The 25,573-nt window shown below is 41.8% G+C and overlaps 1 protein-coding gene across 2 annotated transcripts; it reads left to right on the top strand.

Annotated features, from left to right (window-relative positions):
- Window positions 1–3,328: 3,328 nt before the first annotated feature.
- LOC128123339 (NXPE family member 4-like) lies at window positions 3,329–24,069 on the top strand. 2 transcript variants are annotated; one of them, XM_052759630.1, is made up of 6 exons: window positions 3,329–3,578; window positions 12,974–13,079; window positions 14,984–15,717; window positions 16,202–16,263; window positions 17,819–18,025; window positions 19,776–24,069. In XM_052759630.1, the coding sequence occupies exons 2-6, from the start codon at window positions 12,987–12,989 to the stop codon at window positions 20,309–20,311; spliced, it is 1,632 nt and encodes a 543-aa protein (XP_052615590.1). In that variant the 5' UTR covers window positions 3,329–3,578; window positions 12,974–12,986; the 3' UTR covers window positions 20,312–24,069. The 2 variants fall into 2 exon arrangements, with proteins under 2 accessions (XP_052615590.1, XP_052615598.1); XM_052759638.1 differs by lacking the exon at window positions 3,329–3,578 and adding an exon at window positions 3,862–3,956.
- Window positions 24,070–25,573: the final 1,504 nt, after the last annotated feature.

Consider the following 25,573-nt stretch of genomic DNA (forward strand, 5'->3'; position numbering starts at 1 on the left):
GAACAGTTTCTTGCCCAAATGGCTATTTTTGCCAAGAAGAAGATAAACTCCATATGGAGTGTCTTCAATGCCCATCATCTTCCTTGAAGTAATTTGGGACTGCCAGGGGCAGATGTGTCTCACTGTCCAGAAAGTCTAAGTTTTTAAAACATTTTAAATGCCATATTCTGTAGGTCTTTGAAGTGTTTGAAGATTACCTACCTAATTGAAATATATCTGTGAAATAAATAAAAAAATTAACTAAAATAACTATAAGTTTGATTATCATAGATGACTAATTATTGATCTATATTTCTTAATTATCCATTAAAATTTAAATGTGTTCCATAAACATAATAGTTTAAACAAGGGTAAAAACAATGCATATAGTAAAAACTTAAATTTTTATGAGTATACTAAAATCCATAGCAATGTAAAATATTTTAAACATGTTGTTGCTCTTTAAAAGGAGGTTCAATAATCTACCCTTTTATACTATCATATCTATATCCTATATTTCTATATCATATCCTCCTTTCTTCTTTTAGAAAGACATTGACTATGACCAATAACAATTTGTAGGCAACAACCTAAACAAAAACATACATCCATAATCCATTTTTGGGAATGTGGGCATAGTTTTCTAGGCTACTTCCTGCTGATAGAGGGTGCTGGTAATCCTATGGGGACACAAACAAAATTTCTAGGATTATGGTCAAGTCCTGACTGGAGCAGTCTGTGAGGCTATATTCTCTGAGCCAGTTGCCTTAAACTTGATTTTGAATGTTAGATGATCTGGGCCATGGTGTCACTGGAGAACTTTCAGGGGGTCTTGGCTTGTCAATTCTGATGTATCTTAATCTAGAACAAATCCATAGCCTTTTGCTTCCTGTGGAAACAAAAACAGAGCCTCCTTTCCAAAGAAACATATCCTTAGATTCAACTTTTTTTTTTAAGATTTTATTTATTATGTATACAGAAGAGGGTGCCAGATCTCATTACAGATGGTTGAGAGCCACCATATGATTGCTGGGAATTGAACTCAGGACCACTGGAAGAACAGTTGGTGTCTTAACCACTGAGCCATCTCTCCAGCCCTAGATTCAAATTTTGAAGTCAAAATACCTACTCATTTCTCAGTTGCCTGTACTTCTTTCTGTAGGGTTGAGGCCTCATGGGCTTTTCCCCATCCACTGTGGCATGTCCAAGAGTATCTTCCTTGTTCAGTTCACAGTTAAAATGGAAATATTTATGAGTATAGCTTTTGACATTACCAGGAGACACAATCTCAGAGCAGACTCCCTGATCCTGGCTCTCACAATCTCTCTATATATTCTCCTCTTCTACAGTGTTCCCTGAGCCTTAGTTAGGGGGAGCTGTGTCTTAGATGTATCCCTTGGGACTAGGCTCTACAACTCTGCATTTTAATTGCTTGTGGTTTTCTCTAATGGTCTCCATCTCTTGCAAAGAGAAGTTTCCTTGATGAGGAGTGAAGACTATGATTATCTGTGGGTAGAAGGACAAATGCTTATAGATTCTTGTTAGGGATTATGCTGGTTTAGTAAAGTTGTGTTTATAGGTTCTCCTCCAAGATCCATGACTTCACCAGCACTGAGGAATCAGCTAGGTTTCTATTACCAGGCATGGTTTCCCTCTTGTTCAGTGAGTTTTCAATCCAGATGGAGAGCTGTTGGTTACGGACAAGGCATGTGTGCCTCTACTGTACCCTTAGAATTATTGTACCAGGCTGGTCGTTGTTGTGGTTCATAGACATCCATGGGGTAGGACTGTTGGTGGCTTCCCTCCTTTGGAAGGTTGCAAAGCCTCTCTGGCACTATAACAGCTAGTCCTCAAGAAGGTCAGTTCCAGCTCAGGGGCCTCTGCGCCCTGTTTCTGAACTGTATGGTGCCTTCAGCATTAGGGACTAACCTTCTACCTCTGGGGAGTAACCAAGGGCACTAGCAATAGGCTGTATGTTTTTGGAGTTTCTAGGACAGCCCTGACCAACAACTCAAAAGAGGGCTCCTGGTATTGGGGTTTTTGTTATGTGGTCTTTGGATCTGGGAGGGAGCATTGTTAGCCCAAATGAGAAAACTTAATCTAAATTATATATGCATATTTATATACAAAATGGTGTGTATTACAGGGTTTTATTTAGACAGTCAATAGTGTGATTTCTTATGACTTGCTCACATGTCTTTATTGTTATTTCACTCCTTCTTCTGTATTTACTCATTAAGTGTGCAGATGTTTATTACTCAAGCAGTTCATCACTCAAGCACAAACTCTGATCCAGATAGGGCCTGGTGACTGCTGAACAAATCTGATAACACTAGATAAAGTCTGGGAGAAATGTCCTTGGGACAAAACAAAGCCACAAAGCCAGCAAAGTGCAGAAGGAAAAATCAGAGAAGGGGTTTAAGGCACTGTTCGCTCAAGCTCTGCTGGCATGGCTCTCTCCAGTTGCTAACACAACAATGTATAGACAGCGAAGGGAAACATGAAAAGTATTCATTCTTGAAGTGAACGCAGAGTCTTGTTTCTCTGTCTACCATTCCCCTCCTTTCTAGGTCCCTGTGATGGTCAAGACTGCACTGGCCATGGAATTTTTCTCCCTACCCCTTCCTTAAAGACACATTACATGAATCAGATTCTTCTAGCAGTCCTTTAAACGATGAATAGGACAGAATTTTCTGTTGGAATTCTCCTTCAACTCAGACCTTCTCTGTGTCCCTGTGGGGGCTGGGAATGAGTTAGACCCTCCCTAAGCTGTCAAGATGGAGACCAAGAACCCTATAGGCTTCACTGCTGAGGTGACAGCTTGCTGCTGCTTGGTGACAACTGTTGCCAACTAGCATGGGGCTTCTTTCTGTCCATAGACTGAAGAATTAAAAGCAAACTTCATGGCAAGCATTACAGACTGTCCCCGCTCCCCAGGGAGAGGAAAGACTCCAGGGCTAGGAGACTCCCGCCCTGTTTTGGGGGTGTGAGTTTTTATATGTATTTAGTGACTCCCATTTGGTAACCCTTCCTACTATCATACTGGACCTAAGGCACTCAAGGGTCCCTTTGGGGTAGGTATTAAGTCCCTTGCTTCTGTCCACAGACATGGAAACAGCTGCTAGTTGTTAGGGTCTGTCACCAAATCAAGGCTGATCTCTAGCCCGCCTCCCCCATTTTGGGTGTTGTAATGAAAGAGAAGCTTAACAAGAAAGAAGAACTCAATGCAGCGAAGGGAAATGGTGACTCATGTCCTTCCGGTCTTTCTTTCCTCTGCTCTGCTGTCTTGACTTGCTCTGTGCTCTCTCCCTCTCCCTCTCTTGTCCCCTCTCCCTCCCTCCCTCCCTCTGCCTCTCTCCTCTCTCTCTTCCTCCCCTTCTCCCTTTGCTCCCCCCTCCCTTGCTCTTCTTTCTCTGTCAGTCAATAAAGTTTTGCCACATTGCACAAACACAAAGCTCTCATTGTTAACTACATTAATTTTGAAAGTTAAAATAGGCCAAGGAAGGAGGACGTATCACACCTGTCCCTCCAGACAACCAGACTACTAGAGCATCCAGTGGAAAAAGAAAAGGCTGTTACAGATAGAGGAAAAGAGGAAGGTAAGTTTGGCAGAGTTTTATTTGTACTAAATACAAATCAAAAGAAAGGCTGTTTCCTCTGCATCCTTTATTTTTACTATTTTTTTCGACAATATTCGGTTGGTTCTGCTACAAAGGATCATGTAACGATTTCCTTCAAATTAAAGCCTGCCTTCCTAGAAGGGAGTTCTAAGAATCTAAAACAAGTTCTAGAAGCTCAGAAAGCTGCAAGATTGCAAGGCTCCTCCCAAAAGTTGTAAAAGCAATAAACAACTGATGGCCCAGAGGAGCTGCCTGCAGGTTCTGTCAGAGAGCAGCAGGGACAGTTGATGCAGTTCTCACCCACACTGCGGTGGGTTCCCGGTGACAGGACTGCTTTGGGTCACCATGCTCCTTCCTGTAAGTAACCCTGTAGAACCATGGGTTCACTTAGATAGACTTGGGAGGGACTGTGCCTTTGACTGCTCTCTGTGCAGTATCTGGCATGAGCAGATGCTTGTCACATCTACCTGGGGAAAAGCCCCACAGCAAATAATCAGCTATATGTTTTTGCAACTGATCGTACTGCTTAGCTTGGTTTTTCTCCATTGATAGTATCCTGATGGGGTAGATGTGAATATGCCATGGGATCATGGGATTTGAGAAAGCTCAGTGTGGTGGAGAATTGTCTGGAAAGCTTTCTAAAGGGAGGGAGTTGTCCTGCTGGCCTGGTGCCATTCCATAGAAGGTTGTCTTCTTAAGTCAGAAAAGCAGCGGCATCTTTTAAAATTTGTCTTTGGACGTTTTGCTTTGTGAAGGTGTTTACTATACAGGAAGAACGGTGGTGGGGAAGATTTACCACGCTGTTACTTCCCCCACTTAGCTCTTCCCCTTGAACGAGAGCCTGGGGGGATGGCTTCTGAATGCCAGATGACTTCTTCCAGGAGATTTTCTTAACAATTTTATAACTAGTAATACAAATTAATGTCCATATTATTCACATACAGAATTACATAGTCTACTGAAATAAAATTTTATCAGGGATTTTTTTTATGGGCCTCAGTAAGAGGTCTTTTGTGATCTACACACAGTGAATTCCCTGGACCTAAGGTCTGAGTAGATACAGTTTAAAACAGAGCAAACAGACAAGACAGCGCCATACTGCTTCCAAACATGACTGCTTTAATTTATACTCTCATTAATTTATACCAAATATAGGGTATTATTGAAATTATGACTTATGTTATTGACCTGGCTGAGTTTCAGTCAGCCATGGTTATATGTCTTGACTTTAGAAAATATATTAATGTAATCCATCACACCTGAAAATGCATTTTAAAAAACTATATAACTACCCTGATCAATCAGAAAAGGCCTTTCAAGTTAGCTCAACTTCTAACAGTGTTAAAAACTACAATCTATGTTTTTAGGAAAGAACTTCCTCGATCAAATAGAACTCACTGAAAGAGCAAATACTGGATAGTAGTCACCAGATGTTCATCTACATTTGGTGCAAATTTAAACTAACAAAGAAGGGGAGGCATATAGACTATCCAATAAATTCCTTACAGTCATCTGATTTGAATGTGTGCTGCTGGGAAATCCTATAAAAGTAAATCACTAGAATTTCTGTGTATCAGCCACAAGAATTTATTCTAAAAGAAAATATATATCAAATTATGTTGCCAGTCAGCATCAGCTGGCCACAGGGAAGTCTCACCAGCCCATATCACTAGCTGGGGAGCTGTTGACAGCCAGTGGGTTTTGTGGTAAGGAGAGATTGTTTTCTTTAAGGTGTGGCCCCTGGTAGGTCTAAGGAGCTCTGGTGGGTGCTCCCACACCCTTGAGTTTATGGGCGGTGTCAGCTGGACTCATTAGGTCAAAAAAACCCTTAAAACCAGAACAGGAAGTTGGAAGAGAAATGGGGGTGGATCTGGAAGGAGTTAGAATTTTTAGTTGAAAGTACCTATAAATAAAAATACATTATGTGCACTATGAAATTCTCAACAAATTAAATGTATATGTATATGTATATGAATATATATCAGAGAAGTGGCTGACTGAATAAGAGCACTTGTTGCTCTTCCAATTTTTTCAAAGTCCTAGTGTTCAATTCCCAACATCTACATGGTGGCTCCCCACCATCTGTAATTCCAATCCTAAGCAATCTGACATCTCCTTAGGCACCAGGCATGCAAATGGTATACAAACATACATGCAGGAAAAACACTTATACACATAAAATTAAAAATTAAATACATATACTGAATGTACATATATACACAAATAAACACATACACCTATGTGTGTATCATAGATATCTACACATGTAGGATTTATATTTTCAACATTCTTAAACTAGTTTGTAACTTCCTTATAGGAACAAATGAAAAAGAAACTGAATAATTTTATTTTTAATCAGACTGAAGCATCAGAGAGCTACCTAGACGGTAGAGACCAGAGACATCTAGATTCTAGAAAAACAGGCAAGAACAGAGTAATCAAGGCAATAAAAGGAAAAAGAAGTAACACTTTGAAAGAACCAATGAACTTTAAATATGTCAAACACTTGACAACACAGAATTATACTCAGCAAAAATAGCCCTCAATATAAAAATAAAAAAGAGGGAAAATATAATTTTGAGAATCTACCACCAGAAGATTTAAAATTACAGAATATTATAGGTAGATGTTAAGCAGAAGAAAAAATATCCCTAAATGATATAACAGAAATGTAAGAAAGAATGAAAAATAAGAAGCTAAATGAATAAGCATTCACAAAATAATAACTTATATTATATAAATAATGATTTTAAAATTTATATACCTGGCAAAGCTAACAACAACAGACATGTGAGATAATTCAATGTAAATGGAGTATAATTCCATATGCTCTTTCACTTCCTGGCAAATATTTAAGTGTACATTTATTTTAAGAACTAAGCTCTACAGAGATGGCTTAGGAGGTCAAGGCATTTGTCTCTGAGCCCGATGCCCTGAACCTGGAACCCACATTAGAAGGAAAGAACTGATTCTTCTTCAGATTGTCTTCTGGGGGCTGGGGAGGTGGCTCAGTGGTTAAGAGCCTGGCTGTTCTTCCAGGGACCCAGGTTCGATTCCCAGCACCCACATGGCAGCTCGCAGCTGTCCGTAGGTCCTGTTCTAGGGGACCTGACACCCTCACACAGACACACATGCAGGAAAAACACCAATGCACTTGAGATCAAAGTAAGTAAATTATTTTTAAACAATTGTCTTCTGTCCTCCACATATATAGTGGGATGAGAGCTCCTGTATATGCATGTGCATGCACCACACACACACACACACACACACACACACACACACACACACACACACACACACACACACAGGGGTGGGGTAGGAAGGTTTTTCGTCTTGTTGCTCGGTTCCTGGCAGGCAACCATAATTCTTATTACAGCTAATATGATCTTCTTCTCTGGTTGTCTTTGGAAAATGTCTCTTTGTCTTTCATTTTTCAATAGTTGGAATGCTGTTCACCTTTCTGCAATTTTTTCTGAGATAGAGTTTCTCTGTGCAGCCCTGGCTATCCTGGAACTTGCTACATAGACCAGGATGGACACAAACTCACATAGGTCCACTTGACTCAGCCTCCAAGTACCTGAATTAAAAGTGTGTGCCACCATGTCCAGCCAGCCTATTTTTCTGGTTATGGACTTTGCCATATGATAATAGTGATTTTTAAAAGAAATTCTGTGAGAAAACTCCCATATCAATGCCATGTATGGGACAGTTATTTGTCCCACAACATAGGAATGTGGCACTTTGTCCTCTGCCTTTTGACATGTTTCATTTTGGGGTTGAAATTGGCACATTCTGTACACAATAGTACAGATTTGAGTAGATTACTATTGTGCGATCATTGAGCATCCTGCCTCTCTCTGTTTCTGCTTCCTTCCTTCCTTCCTTTTTCCTTCCTTCTGGCCGCTCGCCATGCTGTCTTGTCGTACGGATCTCTCCTGATATTGTTTTCAGCTGCTCCTCTTCACGGGGCTCCTCTCCAGGTTTTATTTTCATTTTTTATTACATTTGTGTGTGTGTTTCTGTGTGTGTGTCTGTCTGTGTGTGTCTGTGTGTGTGTCTGTGTGTGCACCCACGTGTACATATGTGGATGTGTAGAGGTCAGAGGGTGACTTTCAGGAATTGGTTCTCTCCTTCCACCTGGGGATTGAACTCAGGTTGGCAGTCTCGGTGACAGATATTTTTACTCCCTGAACCATCACACCAACAATTCTCTCTGGAATTTGAAGAGAACCCTCTCTCTTCCTTTGGAACCCTGTCTCCTTCCTTTCCAATTGCTCTCCCACCTCAAGGCTCCATGGTTACAAGGCTCTCTCTCCCAACAAGCTCACTTCTGAAGGGTAATTTTTCGTCAGCTCCTTTCCTAAACCAAACAGTTATGCTTTGAGTAAGACATGTGCTTCCTAGGCTAGGTCCTTACTGTGGGGAGTTGTGTTAATTTATACAGGAATCGGGCTGGGTTTAAAGTTTACAGTTAGTGTGCTTGCCCTCAACATACCAAAGTCTTCAATTCCTTGTCCATCTGTAATGTTTGGAGTCAGGGCTACTTTGCCATAGAGGTTTTCTCTGTTTCACTCACACCTCTAGATCATTCTAAAGCCTTTTCTAAAAGGTAGCGCTATGTCTTAGAAGAGGGTTGTGGTGGTTTGAAAAAAAATGGCCCCCAGGGGGAGGGACACTGTTAGGAGCTATGGCTTTGTGGGAGTAGATGTGACCTTATTGGAGGAAGTGTGACATTGTAGAGTTGGGTTTTGACGTCTTCTATGCTCAAGCTACTCCCAGTGAGACAGTCTACTTCCTGTTACCTACAGATAGAGGTGTAGCAGCTCCATCACCAGCACATGTATGTGTTCCTACATGCTGCCATGCTCCCTGCCATGATGAAAATGGAATAAATCTCTGAAACTGTAAGCCACCACCTCAAGTAAATGTTGGCCTTTATAAGTGTCACCATGGTCATAAATGTCCCCTCACAACAATAGAAACCCTTGCTAAGACAGGAGCTACCAGAAGTGGGGTATTGCTGTGATAGGCCTGACCATGTTTTTTGTTTGGAGGAATTTGGACTTTGGTACTTTGTGTTAAGAAAGCAGTGGCATGTTTTAAGCACTGCTCAATGGGACAGACTAGTAGGAGCATGGAGGACAGTGGAGCTAAGAGTAATTAGAACTGTCTGAGGCTGGCTCAAAAGGTTTCAGAGGAGAAGTGTTTTAGTATGTTGCCTAGAGATCATTCTTGTGATATTTGGGGTGAAGAGTATAGATGCTTTTTGCCATTGTCTAAAAAGGTTGCTTGAAGCTAAAGTGAAGAGTTTTGGATTAATTGCCTTGGCAGAGGAAATCTCAGAACAGCCTAGTATAGACTCTGTTGTGTAGTTACTAGTGTTAACTCTAATGAAGATATATAATGAAAATGAGCAAGCTGAGCTAAGAAAAATATTTGAGGAGAAAGGAGCACCAGAAAGTGGAATGGAGGGAAATCCTGCACTCAAGGACATAAAACAGATTAAGAAATGGAATAAAGGGTAAGGTGACCTCAGGGCAAGATCCCACCCAGCTAAGTCTCCAACTTGTGAAAATAAATTAAAGAAAGGCTTAGAGCCATGTAGGTGTGGTGGTGCATGCATTTATTCCCAGCACTGGGAAGGCAGAGGCTGGTGGATCTCTGAGTTTGAGGACAACCTGGTCTACAGATCCTGTTTCAGGACAGCCATGTTTAAGCAGTGAAGGTGGAGAACAGGAAGCTGGTGATGATGTAATTGAAGGAGGGGGCGATATTCCAGTGCCAGGAAGCAGCAGAACTAGGCAGCTTTGCCCACATGGTTCTGGCTTTAGAGTCAAGGAGCAACTAAAGAAAGCCACCAGAGTCAAGCATGTGTCAGGGGTGTCGCTGCAAGAAGGCCTAGAGAGGCCAATTAGTGAAGCTATGAAGCTGAAGCCTGGATTGCCTTGGAGACTCCAAGATATTAAAGATGCCAGAATTGTGGGATACCTGCCAAGGAGAGCTGTTAACAGGGAGTGGATCCAGCCCAAGAGAAACAAGTGTGTTGAAGTCAACCAAGCTGAACTGAGCTGGAGCTCTGAAGATCATTTTGACATCAGACATGGAGATGCAAAGTTTAGAATTTGCCTAGCTGATTTTTGGACTTGCTTTGGTCCAGTATTCCTTCACTATGCTCCATTCCCTATGTTTTGGAACAGTAATATATATACTGTGCCACTGTATGTTTGAAGCATGAGGTCTGCTTTTGGGTTTTGATTTTACAAGGGATTACAGTTAAGGGATTGCATGAATCTCCAAAGAGAATTTGAACTTTATACTTTTAAGTACGTTTGAGACTGTTCTAGACTATGGGGACTTTTAGTTGGACTGAGTGCATTACACATTATGACATGGCTTCAAGCTTTTGGGGGCCAGAGAACAGAATGTGGTGGTTTGAAAGAAGATGACCCCCAGAGGGAGTGGCACTTTTAGGAGATGTGCCTTTGTGCGAGTAGGTGTGACCTTGTTAGAGGAAATGTGTCACTGTGGAGGTGGGCTTTGAGGTCTCTTATGCTCAAGCTACTCCCAATGAGACAGTCTACTTCCTGTTACCCACATATCAAGATGTAGTGGTTCCTTCTCCAGCACCAGGTCTGCCTGCATGCCACCATGCTCCCTGCCATGATGTTAATGGACTAAACCTCTGAAACTGTAGGCTGACAATTCAATTAAATGTTTACCTTTGTAAGAGTTGCCATGGGCCTGGCTTGAGCCTGGCAGTGCTGACATACTCCTTGAATCTCATCACTCAGGAGGAAGAGGTAGTGGATCTCTGTGAGTTTGAGGCCAGCCTGGTTTACAAAGCAAGTTCTAGGACAGCCAGAGATACCCTGTCTCAAAAAAAACTTAAAAAAAAAAAGCGTTGCCATGTTCATGGTGTTTCTTATAGCAATAAACCCTAAACAAGTGGCATTCATTTTTTTCTTTATTTCTTTTTTTTTTGGTTTTTCGAGACAAGGTTTCTCTGTGTAGCTTTGTGCCTTTCCTGGAACTCATTCTGTAGTCCAGGCTGGCCTCGAACTCATAGAGATCCACCTGCCTCTGCCTCCCGAGTGCTGGGATTAAAGGTGTGCGCCACCACCGCCTAGCCAAGTGTCACTCATTTTCAATACCAGAAAATCTCCAGCCACACAGATAAAGCAAAGGACACCAGGCTGGAAAGCATGTCCTCTCCAGCCTTCTGTCCATTCCATCCCTTACAGGAAAAACACAACTGAGCGGTGATGTCCTTTAATCCCAACACTCGGAGGCAGAGGCAGAAAGATCTCTGAGTTTGAGGCCAACCTGGTCCTAACAATAGTATGAAATGAGAACATAGTTTCTTAGTTCTTGCCTAGGAGAGAGGTTTTTCTAGAATAAATGTCAACAGAGGATATTTCCTTGAGATAAAGATAGGGGTCAGGCTACACCCTGGCTTCTAAAAGGCAGTTACACAATAACCCATCATCAGTACTTTCCAAGACAGTGTTTGCTCAGTTGCAAATAAGACAGGTCTCGGGCATCAACAGCCCAGGCCATCCAGGCTAGATAAAACTAACCCATTAGTCTTTATAGTCTGCACCAGCCAGAGCTGCCTGGGCAGTCCAGCCTGCATTTCTTCTTCCTGCTGGTCTAAATCTTTGGTCAAATCATCCAAGAGCAGTCACCTAAACAAGAACAGAAACACCCCTTCAAAGATCTTTGAAGGACAGTGGTAATAATTTGCACACAAGAAGACATTCATGTGGTGATACTGTGTTCCCCAAAATATTGTGCACCCTAATAAACTTATCTGGGGTCAGAGAACAGAACAGCCACTAGATACCGAGGCTAGAAAATGGTGGCACACACGCCTTTAGTCCTAGCATTCCAGAGGCAGAGATCCATCTGGACCTCTGTGAGTTCAAAGCCACACTGGAAACAGTCAGGTATGGTGACACAGGCCTTTAATCCCAGGAAGTGATGGCAGAAAGCAGAAAGGTATATAAGGCGTGAGGACCAGGAACTAGAGCTGGTTAAGCTTTTAGGCTTTTGAGCAACAAACATGTCAGCTGAGATTCATTCTGGATGAGGATTCAGAGGCTTCCAGTCTGAAGAAACAGGATCAGCTGAGGAATTGGCAAGGTGAAGTAGCTGTGGCTGGTTGTGTCTCTCTGATCATTCAGCGTTCACCCCTGGGTTTGTTTTTATTAATAAGAACTTTGAAGATTCATGTTACAGATTCATGTCCACATGAGAATCTTCAAGATCTCCTCTAGAGAAGTCAGAACTCTTGTGGCGAAACACTGCACTTTAAACCATGCATTCTTCACTATTGTAAAATAGCATGCCTGTAACTAACATCTGCACCCAAGTGATTCCTCATTTTCATCAAGTATGTCATTTTCATCAAGAAAAGAAGCCTGCATTTACTTCATAATCATATAACTAAAAGCCCTTGGAGGCAGAAGAGTTCCAGTCACTCCTCCGAGGACAAGGCTTCTTAGAAATTCTGAATGTCTAAATTCTGCCCCTCATTTCAGTCTCTGCTTGATTTGGTCACTGTGGTTTTGCCATCCAGATTCCCCCTTAGGGTGAAGGGTGTGAATCCCACTGAAAAGTAGCCTCTACCCTATGCCCTGCAGCTTGCATCTGTGATGTGTTATGGTGCAGGAAGGCCATACAGTGGTAGCACCCTACCAGCCATAGAAGGAGCCTCCCCACCAAGCTCACCCAGTTATTAGAAATGAGGGTGGTGTTCAAACAAAATAACTTGTCTTTTCTTACATTCTGTACTGTTGAGCAGTGACCCCTCCCAGCTAATCTAACCTGAAAAAGATAAATCAGATTTCAGATCAAAGACAAATGTTCATATAAGTGGAGGGAAAAAACAGGCTAAAATTTCAAGTTTTTTTTTTAAAGTAATGGTAAGAGTTTTAAAGTAATTTGTTTTAAGGTTGAGAGGTGGCAGAAAACATGGTGATAAAGAAATAGACTCCGTGAAGACTGGTAGATGACCTTCTATTAGATGTCATGGTTCTTGGTATCACTATTGGTGAAGTATTTGGTCTGCTCTTTGTGGTTGAGAGGAGAGAAAAGAGAATCTGGGAGGTGGTATAACCTGGAGGATCCACCTAGATGTGAGTGTCCTGCCCACTTCAGGTTCATGGTATCTTAGCTGTTGGTGGGCTCCAAACTGAGAGCTAATGGGATGACAGAGGCTGGGGGACAGCAGGGACAACCAGGAGGGCCAAGATGTCACCTGAGAAGAACTTAACTAAGAGCAAAGTAATCAGGAGCCATAAGTGTGCCACACCTGTGTGTGATTTCCTTTCTGTTTCATTACGTGATGAGTTTCTGTGATTCTCTCACAGGACAATTCGAACCATGAAAACGATGACCAGTCGTAAGTCACTGTGGGTGCTGCTGTTTATAGCTATCTTTTGGGTCTCGTTTACAGTTTTCAGAAACCCATCAAAGGTAAGGAACTAATCTCTTTTTCTGTTTTACTTGATATTGTGTATCTAGGAAAGTGTAAGTTGCAAAGACCCACCAACTGGAACGGAGATGGGGTGTGCTCAATATGGCTTATCAAGCAACATTAACGAACCAACATAACCGACACTTGTTAAGCACAGCAACAAGTGAGGAACGACCCAAACCTCTCATGTATGAGGTGGGACCCAGGGAAGAGGGTGCTTCTCAGAGACAGGAAAGCCAGAGGGAGGGCAGGCGTTATAGGCAGCCATTCCCGTGTGTGCTTACACAGACACGGTTCTGTGCTGCTTGTGGATAAGTGCAGCCATTGTTTGACAATGTCCTCAGCCTGTGTTTGCACCGGCCTTAAGGAAACTTCTGTAGGACAGAACACATTCATTTCTATGTACTGAAATAGACCTGCCTCTTGAAAACTGTGGAGAATTACGAGTGGGAAACATTTCCCTCCTCCAGTACCAGGCAGTCTAAGTATCTAATCAAACTTTTACTTCACTGCAGCGTTTAAGGCTGACATTTTGTTTTGTTAGTGTTGGCTTTGTTGTTTGTTTTCTCTATTTCATTGGTTGCCTCTCTGCTATGGAGTAGGGCTTTAGTTGGTGGTAGTGGTTAGTTGCTTTTATTTGTTTGCAGAACTTGGTTTTTGTTTTTGTGATACATGGATTCACTCTGTAGCATAGGGTAGCCCTTCTCTTGTTGTGCAGCTCAAGCTCAGACTCAAACTTGCAGTTGTCCTGATTCAGCTTTCACTGCATTTAGAGAGCTATTTATTAAAAATACTCTTGTTCACAGTTTATTATTATTATCTACATAAGAATTGGGTTCATGCAAGCTACTTTGCATTTACCGAAAATTCTAATTAGTGATTGATAGCAATGATCCATCTTATTATTACTTCATTGGACATGCTAGGATACTTTTTAATATCTTTTCAAATCATGGAGACAGTCCCAATGCCTTTCTAAAGTTTCCCATGTGTCCTAGTTAGGATTTCTATTGATGTGATAAAACACTATGACCAAAAGCAACTTGAGAAAGAAAGAGTATATTTGTCTTATATTTCTACATCATAGTCCATCATCAAAGGAAGTCAGGACAGGAACTCAAACAGGGCAGGAACCTGGACTCAGGAGCTGATTAAGAAGCCATGGAGGAGTGCCGCTTACTGCCTTGCTCCTTCTCACTTACAGCACCCAGAACCACTAGCTCAGAGGTAGCTCCACCCACAATGAGCTGAGCACTTGCACATCAATCAATAGTGAAGAGAATGCCCTACAGACTTGAGCACAGCCCAATTGTATGGGGAACTTTCTAAATGGAGGCTCCCTCATTTCTGATAACTATAGCTTATGTAAAGTTCACATAAAATTAGCCAGCACACCATATTATTCCATAATACTCACACTAACCATTCAAGGTACATAATTATGACATGATAGTTGATAAAACTGATTTACAGTTATCTGATTGCAGTACCTATAGAGGCCAGAAGATGACGTCAGATCACCTGGAGCTGGAGTTACAGGTGGTTGTTACCCAATGGCAATTGAACTCAGGGTCTCCTTAGGAACAGCAAGCACTCTTAACTGCTCAGCCCTCTCCATCGCCATATCACCACCATTTGGAAGAAGATCCTAGCAAGGGCTATTGGAGATTCAATGGAGATTGAATGGGTTTTCCAAAATAAGTCATTGAAAACCAGAGTTATACTGACAGTTTAAATAAAGACATCTCTGTGTGAAACATATGTGACCACAAAATCTAAGTGTAATGTGATTTCTACACCTCTCAGTGTTCTATAAAAGACAAAAGTCGGTTAACCTGCCAAGACTTTTTACATTAAATAGCAACTTTTTCTTTGTTCTCTATTCTATTTCTTGCCCATTCAGATATGGGTTCACTTCAAGTTTCCTGTGTCCTTCAGTCACCAGAATTTGGTCACAACATCCTCATGCCCTACAGTGCCTCTGAACCTACCAGTTGCACCAAAAGGGACAGAGCTGAGAGTCAGGGAGGTCCTAGAGAAACTAGACAAACAGATCCCGCCCAGGCCTTTTGCCCATCTCAACACCACCACCAGCGCCACACACAGCACAGCCACCATCCTCAACCCTCGAGACACACACTGCATGGGGGAAAAACTGGATGTGCTGTTGGAAGCCAGGGACCACCTGGGACGCAGGAAGGAGTATGGTGGAGACTTCCTGAGGGCCAGGATGTCCTCCCCAGCCCTGAAGGCAGGAGCTTCTGGAAAGGTGACAGACTTCAACAATGGCACCTACCTTGTCAGCTTCACTCTGTTCTGGGAAGGCCCGGTCTCCCTGTCTATCCTGCTCATGCATCCCAGTGAAGGGGTGTCAGCTCTCTGGAGAGCAAGGAAACAGGGCTACGACAGAATCATCTTCACTGGCTGGTATGTAAATGGAACCTCTCAGGTCCACACTGAGTGTGCCTTGGTTCTAAACTCAAGTGTCGAACTCTGCCGATATCTGGATGCCCAGTACCAAGAAACGTTCTACTGTGTGAAGCCTCCAAATGTACCCTGTGCGGCACTTTCCCACATGAAATCAAAGAACAAGGAAGTTTCCTATCTTAGGCAGCAAGAGAGGAGCCTCTTTGAAAGGTAAATATTATTGTTTCACATTTCTGGGGAGAAATTGGTAATCTAGGATACAGGGAGTGTATTCTAAGCACTGTAACTTTGGGACTCTGTAAGAAGAGTCTTTTGAGAGGGGACCTGTGAATTCATTTGGGGACAGTGTTCAATCTCCAGGGCTTCTCAGATATTTGTGAGAAGTAATACTTATCAATGAACCTAAACAACTCAGGTTGACTGAGAACCAAAAGAAAGAGAAATGTATGTGTATGTTTGTGTTCTAATCATTCTTTCTGTGTCTCAATACACTGCCTTGCATACATACCTTCTGGGTCCCTGGCTCCTATGAACTATGAAACAAATAAATGGAAACTTACTGAATGACCTGAAATTCTAGGCAGGGAAATTAGATTATCACTGAGAAGTAGCAGAAGGATTGGCCAATCTGGGTTCTGGAACTATGCTTGAGTTGAGGCCACTGCAGATTAATTGCTGTATCTGTCTCTTTAAGGTCAAATATAGGTGTGGAGATTATGGGAAAATCCAATGTGATTAGTGTCTCCAAATGCAACAGTAAGTGGTTCTGTGCTTGGCGGGCGGTGCTTAACACTGGACCCATTTAAAGGGCCTTCTCTCTCTGCTGGACTTGGTCATTGTCTCGGGTCTCATAAGGTGGGCCAAGGCACAAAGTCCATATGTGAATGAATGTTTGGAATCACTAGGATCTTTCGTGCCTGCTTTAGTAACCACATCTCTCAGCAATCGACTCCTCAGTTAGAAGGTCATCTGCCCATCCTACACAACAAGCTGCAAACAACAAAACTCTCTCCCAAGTGTTTACCTAGTTCTTCATCCCCACCACCACCGTCTCCTGCCGTCTTCACAGCCTCCCTAGAATTATCACTTAGACATCTCCAATGTGCCATCTAGGAGTCAATTTACAGCCATGTTTCACTCTTGGTGTTTGAAATTTTTTCAAAGAACCTCACATGTGTATTCACTTCTCTCTCTCTCTCTGTCCCTGTCTCTCTCTCTCTGTCTCTCTCTCTCTGTCTCTCTCTCTCTCTATCTATCTATCTATCTATCTATCTATCTATCTACTTTTAACAGCTCATAAATACCACCTAAAATGATTTAAGACAACTGTATCTTTTGTCTCTCTACATTCACCATGGAAAGTTTGCTAATTGCTAAGACATTTTTCCATGTAGAAGGAAAACACATGTTTCTGATTGCAAAAGTGATGTGTAGTGCTTACCCAGCAAACCCAAAGCCCTAGGCTTGACCCTCAGCACCACATAAACACACACCCATGATTTCCAAAATCTGGAATTGTTGGCAGGAACGTGAGGTATTCAAGGCCATCCTCACCTACATAGCAAGCTGAAAGCAAGCCTGGACTACATGAGACCCTGTCTCAAAGACAGACAAAGGCAGACTGAGAGAGGAAGAGGGAGAGAAATGGTATTTCTTTTGTCCCATATATATCAGCACCTTCATAGTAGTTGTTAAATTATTAACTTACCCTTTTGGAGTGATGAATAATTGTGACCCCAAATCTGCTGCCACACCATCCTACCCACCCACACACCCACACCTTCCCAGGTCTCTTCATTACCCAGAGATTAAGGTTGAAGATCTGGCCCATCTTAGACCTCCAGACCTCTCTCAATGCAAATTGGCCAATTTATAGCCAAGTTCACCCTGCATTTATCTCAAAGTGTTCATACTTGCATGGTGACATTTTAGACACCATGAGAGCATGTGACAAGCTCAAGTGGAATAACACACTCAGATTGAAGAGCTCTAGCCCTAAATAAGAATTGATGAGGCTGGTCTCATGGCAGGGCTAACAAATAGTTAAATTTTAGTCGAAGGCCTTTTTTATTCTGAGTCCATGTACTTTTCATATAAACATTAATAGGTAACACTTAGGAAACTCACATCACAGGAAACTTTTACTGAAAATAAATATTCCATTATGAAGATACTTTAATAAGCTTCTTTTTATTGTCACCACCCACCCACACGCCTATCTAGAGGGTTCTTTGGTAAAGGTGGAAGGCTCCTAAACACAGGTGAATAGAGTGGTGTTTTAGAAGACTCGATCTTGCTGATTTCTTGGCAGAAGAAGCTGTTCCAGCAAAAGAGAGATGCAAGCTCGGGAAGGCATCTGCAATCCCCAGTGGGCACGTCTGGAAAAACACCTGGATTCCAGCCTCCTGTAGTTTGGCTCCGATCAAAATGAAAGACTGCCTGAGAGGAAAATTCATCCATCTGATGGGGGATTCCACAATCCGCCAGTGGATGGAATACTTCAAAAGCAGTATCAACAGTATGTCTCAATATAAGCTATTCACATCTCTTTTGAAAACTACATTTTCATTTCTAGGGCTAAAAAAATAGTACAGCAAATTCATCCTCCATCATAGTTCTACAGTTCTTAATCACAAACCACCAACATTATTTAAAAAATGTTACTATCAATTCCTAGAACCATGGTTCTCAAGCTGTGGATCATGACCCCTTTGGGAACAAAAGACCTTGTTCCAGGGGTCTTGAAAAACCATCTGCATATCAGATATTTATATTATGATTCATAACAGTAGGAAAATTGCATTTATGAAGTAGCAATGAAAATAATTTTATGATTGGGGGTCACCACAATATGAGGAACTGTATTAAAGGGTCACAGCATTAGGAAGGTTGAAAACCACTGATCTAGAACAGTGTTTACTATCCCTATCATTTGTTTTAAATGAAATAAAGTAACAGACAGCAAGTATTTATGACACTGCAAGGCTAACTAACACATAGGCAGTACCCAGAAAGCAACAGAGAAGACATGTTAGATCATGATTTCCAGTAAACAAATGGCCCCTCGTAATTTTGTCTCTTTCATCTAGAAAATGGAGATTCTAGTGACACTTTATCATCACATGGTCTGATGTTGCAGGTTTCATAGGTCATGCAGCATCTGAGGTGTGAATGACCCTCCTCCTCAACATGTAGGTTATAGTAGGTCGAGATCACTGTATACTGTATGTAAAGTTCAATTCTGTAGCCAGAATGTGCTTGGGAAAAGAGAACTGGAGTGAGTTGGAAGCAAGGGAGACACTAGTTCTAACACTTGCCCCCAGAGACTCTCCAGCTTGTCTCTTTTCAGCCTCACTCCCTGCCTTAGACTTCTCAGCCAGCCCTCCGTTCCCCATTAAGACATGGTACAAGGCATCTGTGGTCACTGACTACATATTTTCTCAGAAGCTGTAGGGATAGAACAACTCACCTTGCTGTTCTGTTTAGGGTCTAATTGGCACAATGGAACAGGGTGGACATTGTCTTGTATTCATAGTGTGCTTACTCTCAGAGGTGTCTAGTTTAGAGAGATTATTTTTCTCAAGGGTTGAAGGGGAATTTATAAGTGCCCTTTGAGTCACAAACTGTCATCTGGGGCAATTTGACACCCTGCCTTGACTTTCTTTTCTACATGACAAATGGGTGTATGTTTGCATGTGTGTGTGTGTGTGTGTGTGTGTGTGTGTGTGTGTGTGTGTGTGTGTGAATATCACTGAGGCAAGTGGCTGCATCTGCTAGATAAATGCTATTGTAAAGGGCATCACAAATGAGCCATCATATTACTGTCACTAATGTAGATGAGATACTTAGTGCCATTCCACTCTTAGGGAAAGAAGAAGAACAGAGAATACAGTTTTAGATTCCTGGAGCCGTTACAGAGATTTGCTTGGCTTCTTTTTGGACATAACATCAATTAATAGCCTTCCCTATCTACCCTCATATAAGGTCAGGGCATAGGTAACATGTCCTATGAAAACAGCATGGGCACACTAATCGCATCATCTTCCTGTAAAGCTGAGTTCAAAGTTAAAGCCATCCCCTGCACAATTCAACCTGAATGATTCTGGAAGAGGGCAGCTCCTTATCATAAAGCACTTTGAGTTGTTTGAGTATCAGATACCATAAGTTTATACGATTCTAAACACCAGATCTTTTCTTCTATATTTGTGGCTAGTTGATCTCTGTAACTGTATTCTCCTTTTGTTTTGGGATTGCCTGTTGGTTCTCAGCACTGAGGTCTGTGGATCTGCATGAGACTGGAAAACTGCAACACCAACTCGCTGTGGACTTGGATGAAAACATCAACATCCAGTGGAAAAAACATGGTTACCCCTTTATTGGGTCATTCGTCTACTCTGTCAAAGAGATGGAGTACATTGCACGGATAATTGACAGAACTGGAGGAGAGAAAAACACGGTCATTGTCATTTCTCTGGGTCAGCATTTCAGACCTTTCCCCATTGACCTTTTCATCCGAAGGGCCCTCAATGTCCACAAAGCTCTTCAGCGTCTTCTCCTGAGAAGCCCAGACACTATGGTTGTCCTCAAAACAGAAAACGTCAGGGAGATGAGCAGTGACGTGGAAAGACTAGGTGACTTCCATGGTTACACCCAGTACCTTGCCTTAAAAGATATTTTCCAGGATCTCAATGTGGGTGTCATTGATGCCTGGGATATGACAATTGCATATGGCACAAATGATGTCCATCCACCACAGCATGTGGTTGGAAGTCAAATTAATATATTCTTAAATTATATTTGCTAGCAAACACATAACTCTGAAAGTTACTCATTGAATTTCAAAGATGCAGTGAATTCTGCTGGCATGTCAGGTACCAGGATGTCCCAGTTAGTCCAAGGAGTTAGTCTTCACTCTGGTCCATGTGATCCTCCCAGTTCAGCCTGACTAGGCCCTAGACTGGGCTTCTGCTTCAAGTTGAAGCTCAAAAGAATCAATGAATGGTCCTCCCTTTTTTGATCAGGTCCTCTCTTTTCTGATCAGAGCCAACCTGTTCTTCATCAATTGGAAGTTAGGATTCTCTTGGGTGAGACCTTCTCCCTGTTGCTGTGAGTCCAGGAAAATTAAGTAATTTGTATAACATTTTTAAAGGTCTTTGATTCAATTTGTAAATATTTTTGTGGAGACTTTTTACATCCATGTTCATCAGGGAAATTGTTCTGTACTTTTTTCTTGGTTGTGTCTCAAAGTTTGACATCGGGACAATACAAACTTCAGAGAAAGAGGTTGGTATCGTTCCTTCTGTTTGTGATTGGTGGAAGGGTCTGAAAAGTGTTGGTTAGGTTTTCTTTAAAAGTTCATAATATTCAGTAGTGAATCTGTCTTGGCCTGAACTTTTCTTTGGAGAGAGACCTTTAATAATCACTTCAATCTCATAGCTTATTATGGATCTGTTTATATTGTTTCTAATTCCTAGGTTTAGTTTTGATAGGCCATGTACATTTAGAAATTTCCAGCCATTTGGAATGTAAGATTTGGGATCAACCAAAACAAAATATGCATGAAAACATGTGGGGGACCAGCCCCCACCTTTTCCAGGGTTGCTACTTGGAGGAGACAGGAATATTAATATTAGGTAGAATGATAGGCCTATTGGAGAGGAAGGACAGAAACACAGGATAGCTTTGGGAGGACTTGGGTCAATATCCAACAGCCCAGAACTTTATTCAAAAGGGCTTTATAACAATGCCACGGGGCAAGGGGAAATACCTCCCCATTCCTAGATACAGCCAAGTGCAGACACTTCCAAACACCTGGTACCCAGGCTTGTGGTCCAATCATCCTCTTATGCAGTCCTGCTGGGTAAAGCAAGCTCAGATCTCACTAGGAAACCTCTGTGGGCTCTCACAGAAATACTTTGAAACCTAACATTTTATAATTTTAGAACAATATAAAAAATTTTAAAAAATTTAAATGAAAAACATGAAAAGACAGGAATGAATAATGAAAAATATATTAGTGATATTTTACTCTTATATCATCAACACAAATTTATAGTTTGCTCTTTATAACTATATTATAAATTATATATTTTTGTTTGTTTGTTTGTTTTTTGTGTTTTTTTTTAAATGGGGTTTCTCTATTTTGTAGCTAGAGTTTTCCTGCCTGGCCCAAGGCCAGGACAAATCTCTCTCACCTGCCAGTCCTGCAGCTGCTCAGACCCAACCAAGTAAACACACAGAGACTTATATTACTTATAAACTGTATGGCCATGGCAGGCTTCTTGCTAACTATTCTTATATCTTAAATTAACCCATTTCTATTAATCTATAAGTTGTCATGTAGCCCATGGCTTACCGGTACCTTACATCTCACTTGTCATGGCGGCAGCTGTCAGCGTCTCTCTGCCTCTCTGTTGGATATTGACCCAAGTCCTCCACCTCCCAGCATTCTCCTCTCTGCTTATCCTGCCTATACTTCCTGCCTGCCTACTGGCCAATCAGTGTTTTATTTATTAACCAATCAGAGCAACATATTTAACATACAGGACATCCCACAGCACTTCCCCTTTTCTTTTTTTTCAAAAAGGAAGGTTTTAACTTTCACATAGTAAAATTACATATAACAAAACAATTATCAAGCAAGAATTACAGTTACACTGTCTTGTCTATTTATAATATCTAGTCTATTTGTATTTGGCAAAATTAAAGAAGATATCCTATCTATCCTATATTTGTGAGTCTAAGGTTTCATATCTAACTTATCTTTTATCTTAACTAAGGAAAATTGTAACTATCTAGCTTCAACTACATCAAAGACCTCAGAAGGATATAATATTACCTGAGAAGTGGGAAAAGGATTCAAGCAACTTCCGGGAGTCTTGTGACAGTAGACAGAGACAACTGGCAGCCTGGACAGTCATCCAAAGTTCTTTTGTAAAGTTGGGGCATCTGTCTTCATCCCATAGGCCCAGAGTCTCTGTCACTTCTCTCTGTGTCCTATAGAAGGTCTGGCAGTTTCCTCTGCAAAGCAGGAACCTGAAGGACCATTTTGCCAAACAAAGTTCAGTAGTCATCTTCCTATGGGTCCTGCATGTCCAGTTGATCAAGCAGTCCAGGCAAGAACAGTTTCTTGCCCAAATGGCTATTTTTGCCAAGAAGAAGATCAGCTCCATATGGAGTGTCTTTGATGCCCATCCTCCTCTCTGAAGTAAATCGGTGCTGTCAGGAGCAGACATGTCTCACTGTGCAGAAAGTCTAAATTTTTAAATTTTAGATGATGCCCCAACACTGCTGAGAAACCTCAGGTGATTGTCCAGGCAGCTGACTGTTTCTGTCAACTCACATTTTTTTTTTTTTGGAAGCTGCGTGCACGCACTTCCTGTTTTTATTTTTATTAGGTAATATTATTTCCTTCTTGGGTCTCTGAGGGAGTTGAAGATTAGTTAGTTATAGTTGAAGATTAGATAGTTATATTTAAGTTTAAATAGTTATCATTTTCCTTGTTAAGAATTTCAGAAAAGAAACTCACTAAAGAGGTGTTAAGTGTATAAATTTGAAAGATGTTATAATATAGTTCTGTTTGTAATACAAGTTAGGATAGAAAGTGAATCAGGTACATATTGGACTTATCAAAAAAGGATAGATAATGGAATTATTTTCTCTGAATTTGTCAAATGCAAATGGACTAGACATTGTTTAGGTGTTTATTGCTTATATATATGGTATATAGTTATTGTACTTTTGTATACAGTTTTTCTTATATTAGTTATAACTTTTTTCTTTTTATTAAAATAGAAAAGGGGAAATATGGTGATATTTTATTTGTACTGAAATGTGATTTTATTTGTTAATAAATAAAGTTGCCTGGGGGTCAGAGCTAATAGCAAGCCATAGTAGAAGCCAGGCGGTGGTGGCGCATGTCTTTAATCCCAGCACTTGGAAGGCAGAGCTAGGAGGATCTCTGTGTGTTCAAGGATACAGCCAGCATGGTGACACACGCCTTTAATCTCAATACCAACCATAGAAGACCTGGAGGTCTATACAGAAGGCAGTGATGAGGAGATCATGTGGTTGGGTTTACAACCAATGAGAAGACAGAACAGAAAGTCAATAAAAAGACAGACACACAGGAAGTAGATCTCTTGCTCAGGGGAAGGACAGCAGCAGCAGTGAAGGGTAAGAAAGTGTTTTTAGCTCTTAGCTACTGCTCTGACCTCTTGGGCTCTCAACTCTGCTTTTGGCTCTGTGTATCCATTTTAATTAAGATGGTTACATCTACACTATGTAGCCCACACTCTCCTGGAACTCCCTCTTGCTGTGGGATGGTCTGTAAGTCAAGTGTGTTGCTGATTGGTCAATAAATAAATCACTCATTGGCCAGTGGCCAGGCAGGAAGTATAGGCGGAACAAGGAGGAGAATAAGGCTGGGAAGTGGAAGGCTGAGTGAGAGACACTGCCAGCCGCCACGATGACAAACAGCATGTGAAGATGCCGATAAGCCACTAGCTACATGGCAAGGTATAGATTAATAGAAATGGATTAATTTAAGCTATAAGAACAGTTAGCAAGAAGCCTGCCACAGCCATACAGTTTGTAACCAATATAAGTCTCTGTGTTTACTTGGTCGGGTCTGAGCAGCTGTGGGACTGGCCAGTGAGAGAGATTTGTCCTGACTATGGGCCAGGCAGGAAAACTCTAGTCCAGGATGAACTTGAACAGAGAGACTGCCTGCCTCTGCCTCCAGAGTACTGAAATTAAAGGACTATGCCACAATTGCCCACCTTTATCTTTTGAATTTCTTTATTATCTTTATTTTTAGGAGGGGGATATAGGCCACAGTGGACATACGTAGGTCAGAGAACATTGTTTAGGAGTCAATCCTTCCACTATTTGGGTCCCAGTGATTGAACTCAGCTTATCTGGCTTGGTAGCAGATGCCTTTACCTACCCAGCCATCTCACTGACCCTAAATTATACCTTTTAGAAAGAATAAAGGTGCTTAAAGAGATGGCTCAGACACTCAGAGTCCTTGCTGCCCTCCCAAAGGGCCCAGGTTTGATTCCCAACACACACGTGGTGGCTCAAATTTCGTGGGGACCCAACACTCTCTTCTGGCTTCCACAGGCATCACGCATATACATGGTACACAGACATATATGCAGACAAAATACCAACCCACAAAAAAAAATTTATTGTGTTTTCTTTTTCTATTATTCTTAATTAGATTTATTCATTTATTTTACATCTGACAGAAGTTTCCTCTCCTTTCTCTCCTCCCATTCCCTCCTGCCACCTACCCCGCTCCATACACACACACATACACACACACACACACACACACACACACACACACACACACACACACACACACACACAATCTACTCCTCCACTGTTTCTGTTCAGAAAGGGCCAGGCCTTCCATGGGTGTCAACAAAACATAGCATATCAAGTTGAGATAGGACTAAGCTCCACCCCTTGTGTGAAGACTGGGCAAGGCATTCCAGTATGAAGAATGCATTCCTGGAAGCCAACCAAAGCTTTAGAGAAAGACTCTGCTTCCAACCACTAGGAGTCCCACAAGTAATTCAAGCTCCACAACTGTCACCCAGTAGAGGGCCTGGGTCAGAACCATGCAGGCTCCCTAGCTGTTGGTCCACTGCCTGTGAGCTGCTGAGAGTCCAGTTTGGTTGTTTCTCTGGGTCCCTTGTAATGGCCTTGACCATTCTGGCTCCCACAATCCTTCCCTCCCTTCAACAGGATGCTCTCAGCTTAGCCCAGTACTTGGCTGTGGATCTCTGCATCTGTTTCCATCTGTCACTGGAAGAAGACTCTCTGATGACAATTTGGGATAGTCACCAATCCGATTACAGGAGATGGCCAGTTCAGGCTACATATCCACTAATGCTAGGATTCTCAGCTGGGGTCACCCTTGGAGATTTGTAGGAGTCTCTCTTGCACCAGGTTATTACCTGACCCCAAGACATCTTTCATTACTCTCTCTCCCCCCAACCCCCACAATCCACCAGGACCCCAGTCTACCCTGGAGATCTCTTCTATTTCCCCTTCC

This window comes from Peromyscus californicus, unplaced genomic scaffold (assembly GCF_007827085.1).
Source record: "Peromyscus californicus insignis strain IS unplaced genomic scaffold, ASM782708v3 Scaffold_11__1_contigs__length_118956290, whole genome shotgun sequence".
In the NCBI taxonomy this organism is placed as follows: Eukaryota; Metazoa; Chordata; class Mammalia; order Rodentia; family Cricetidae; genus Peromyscus; species Peromyscus californicus.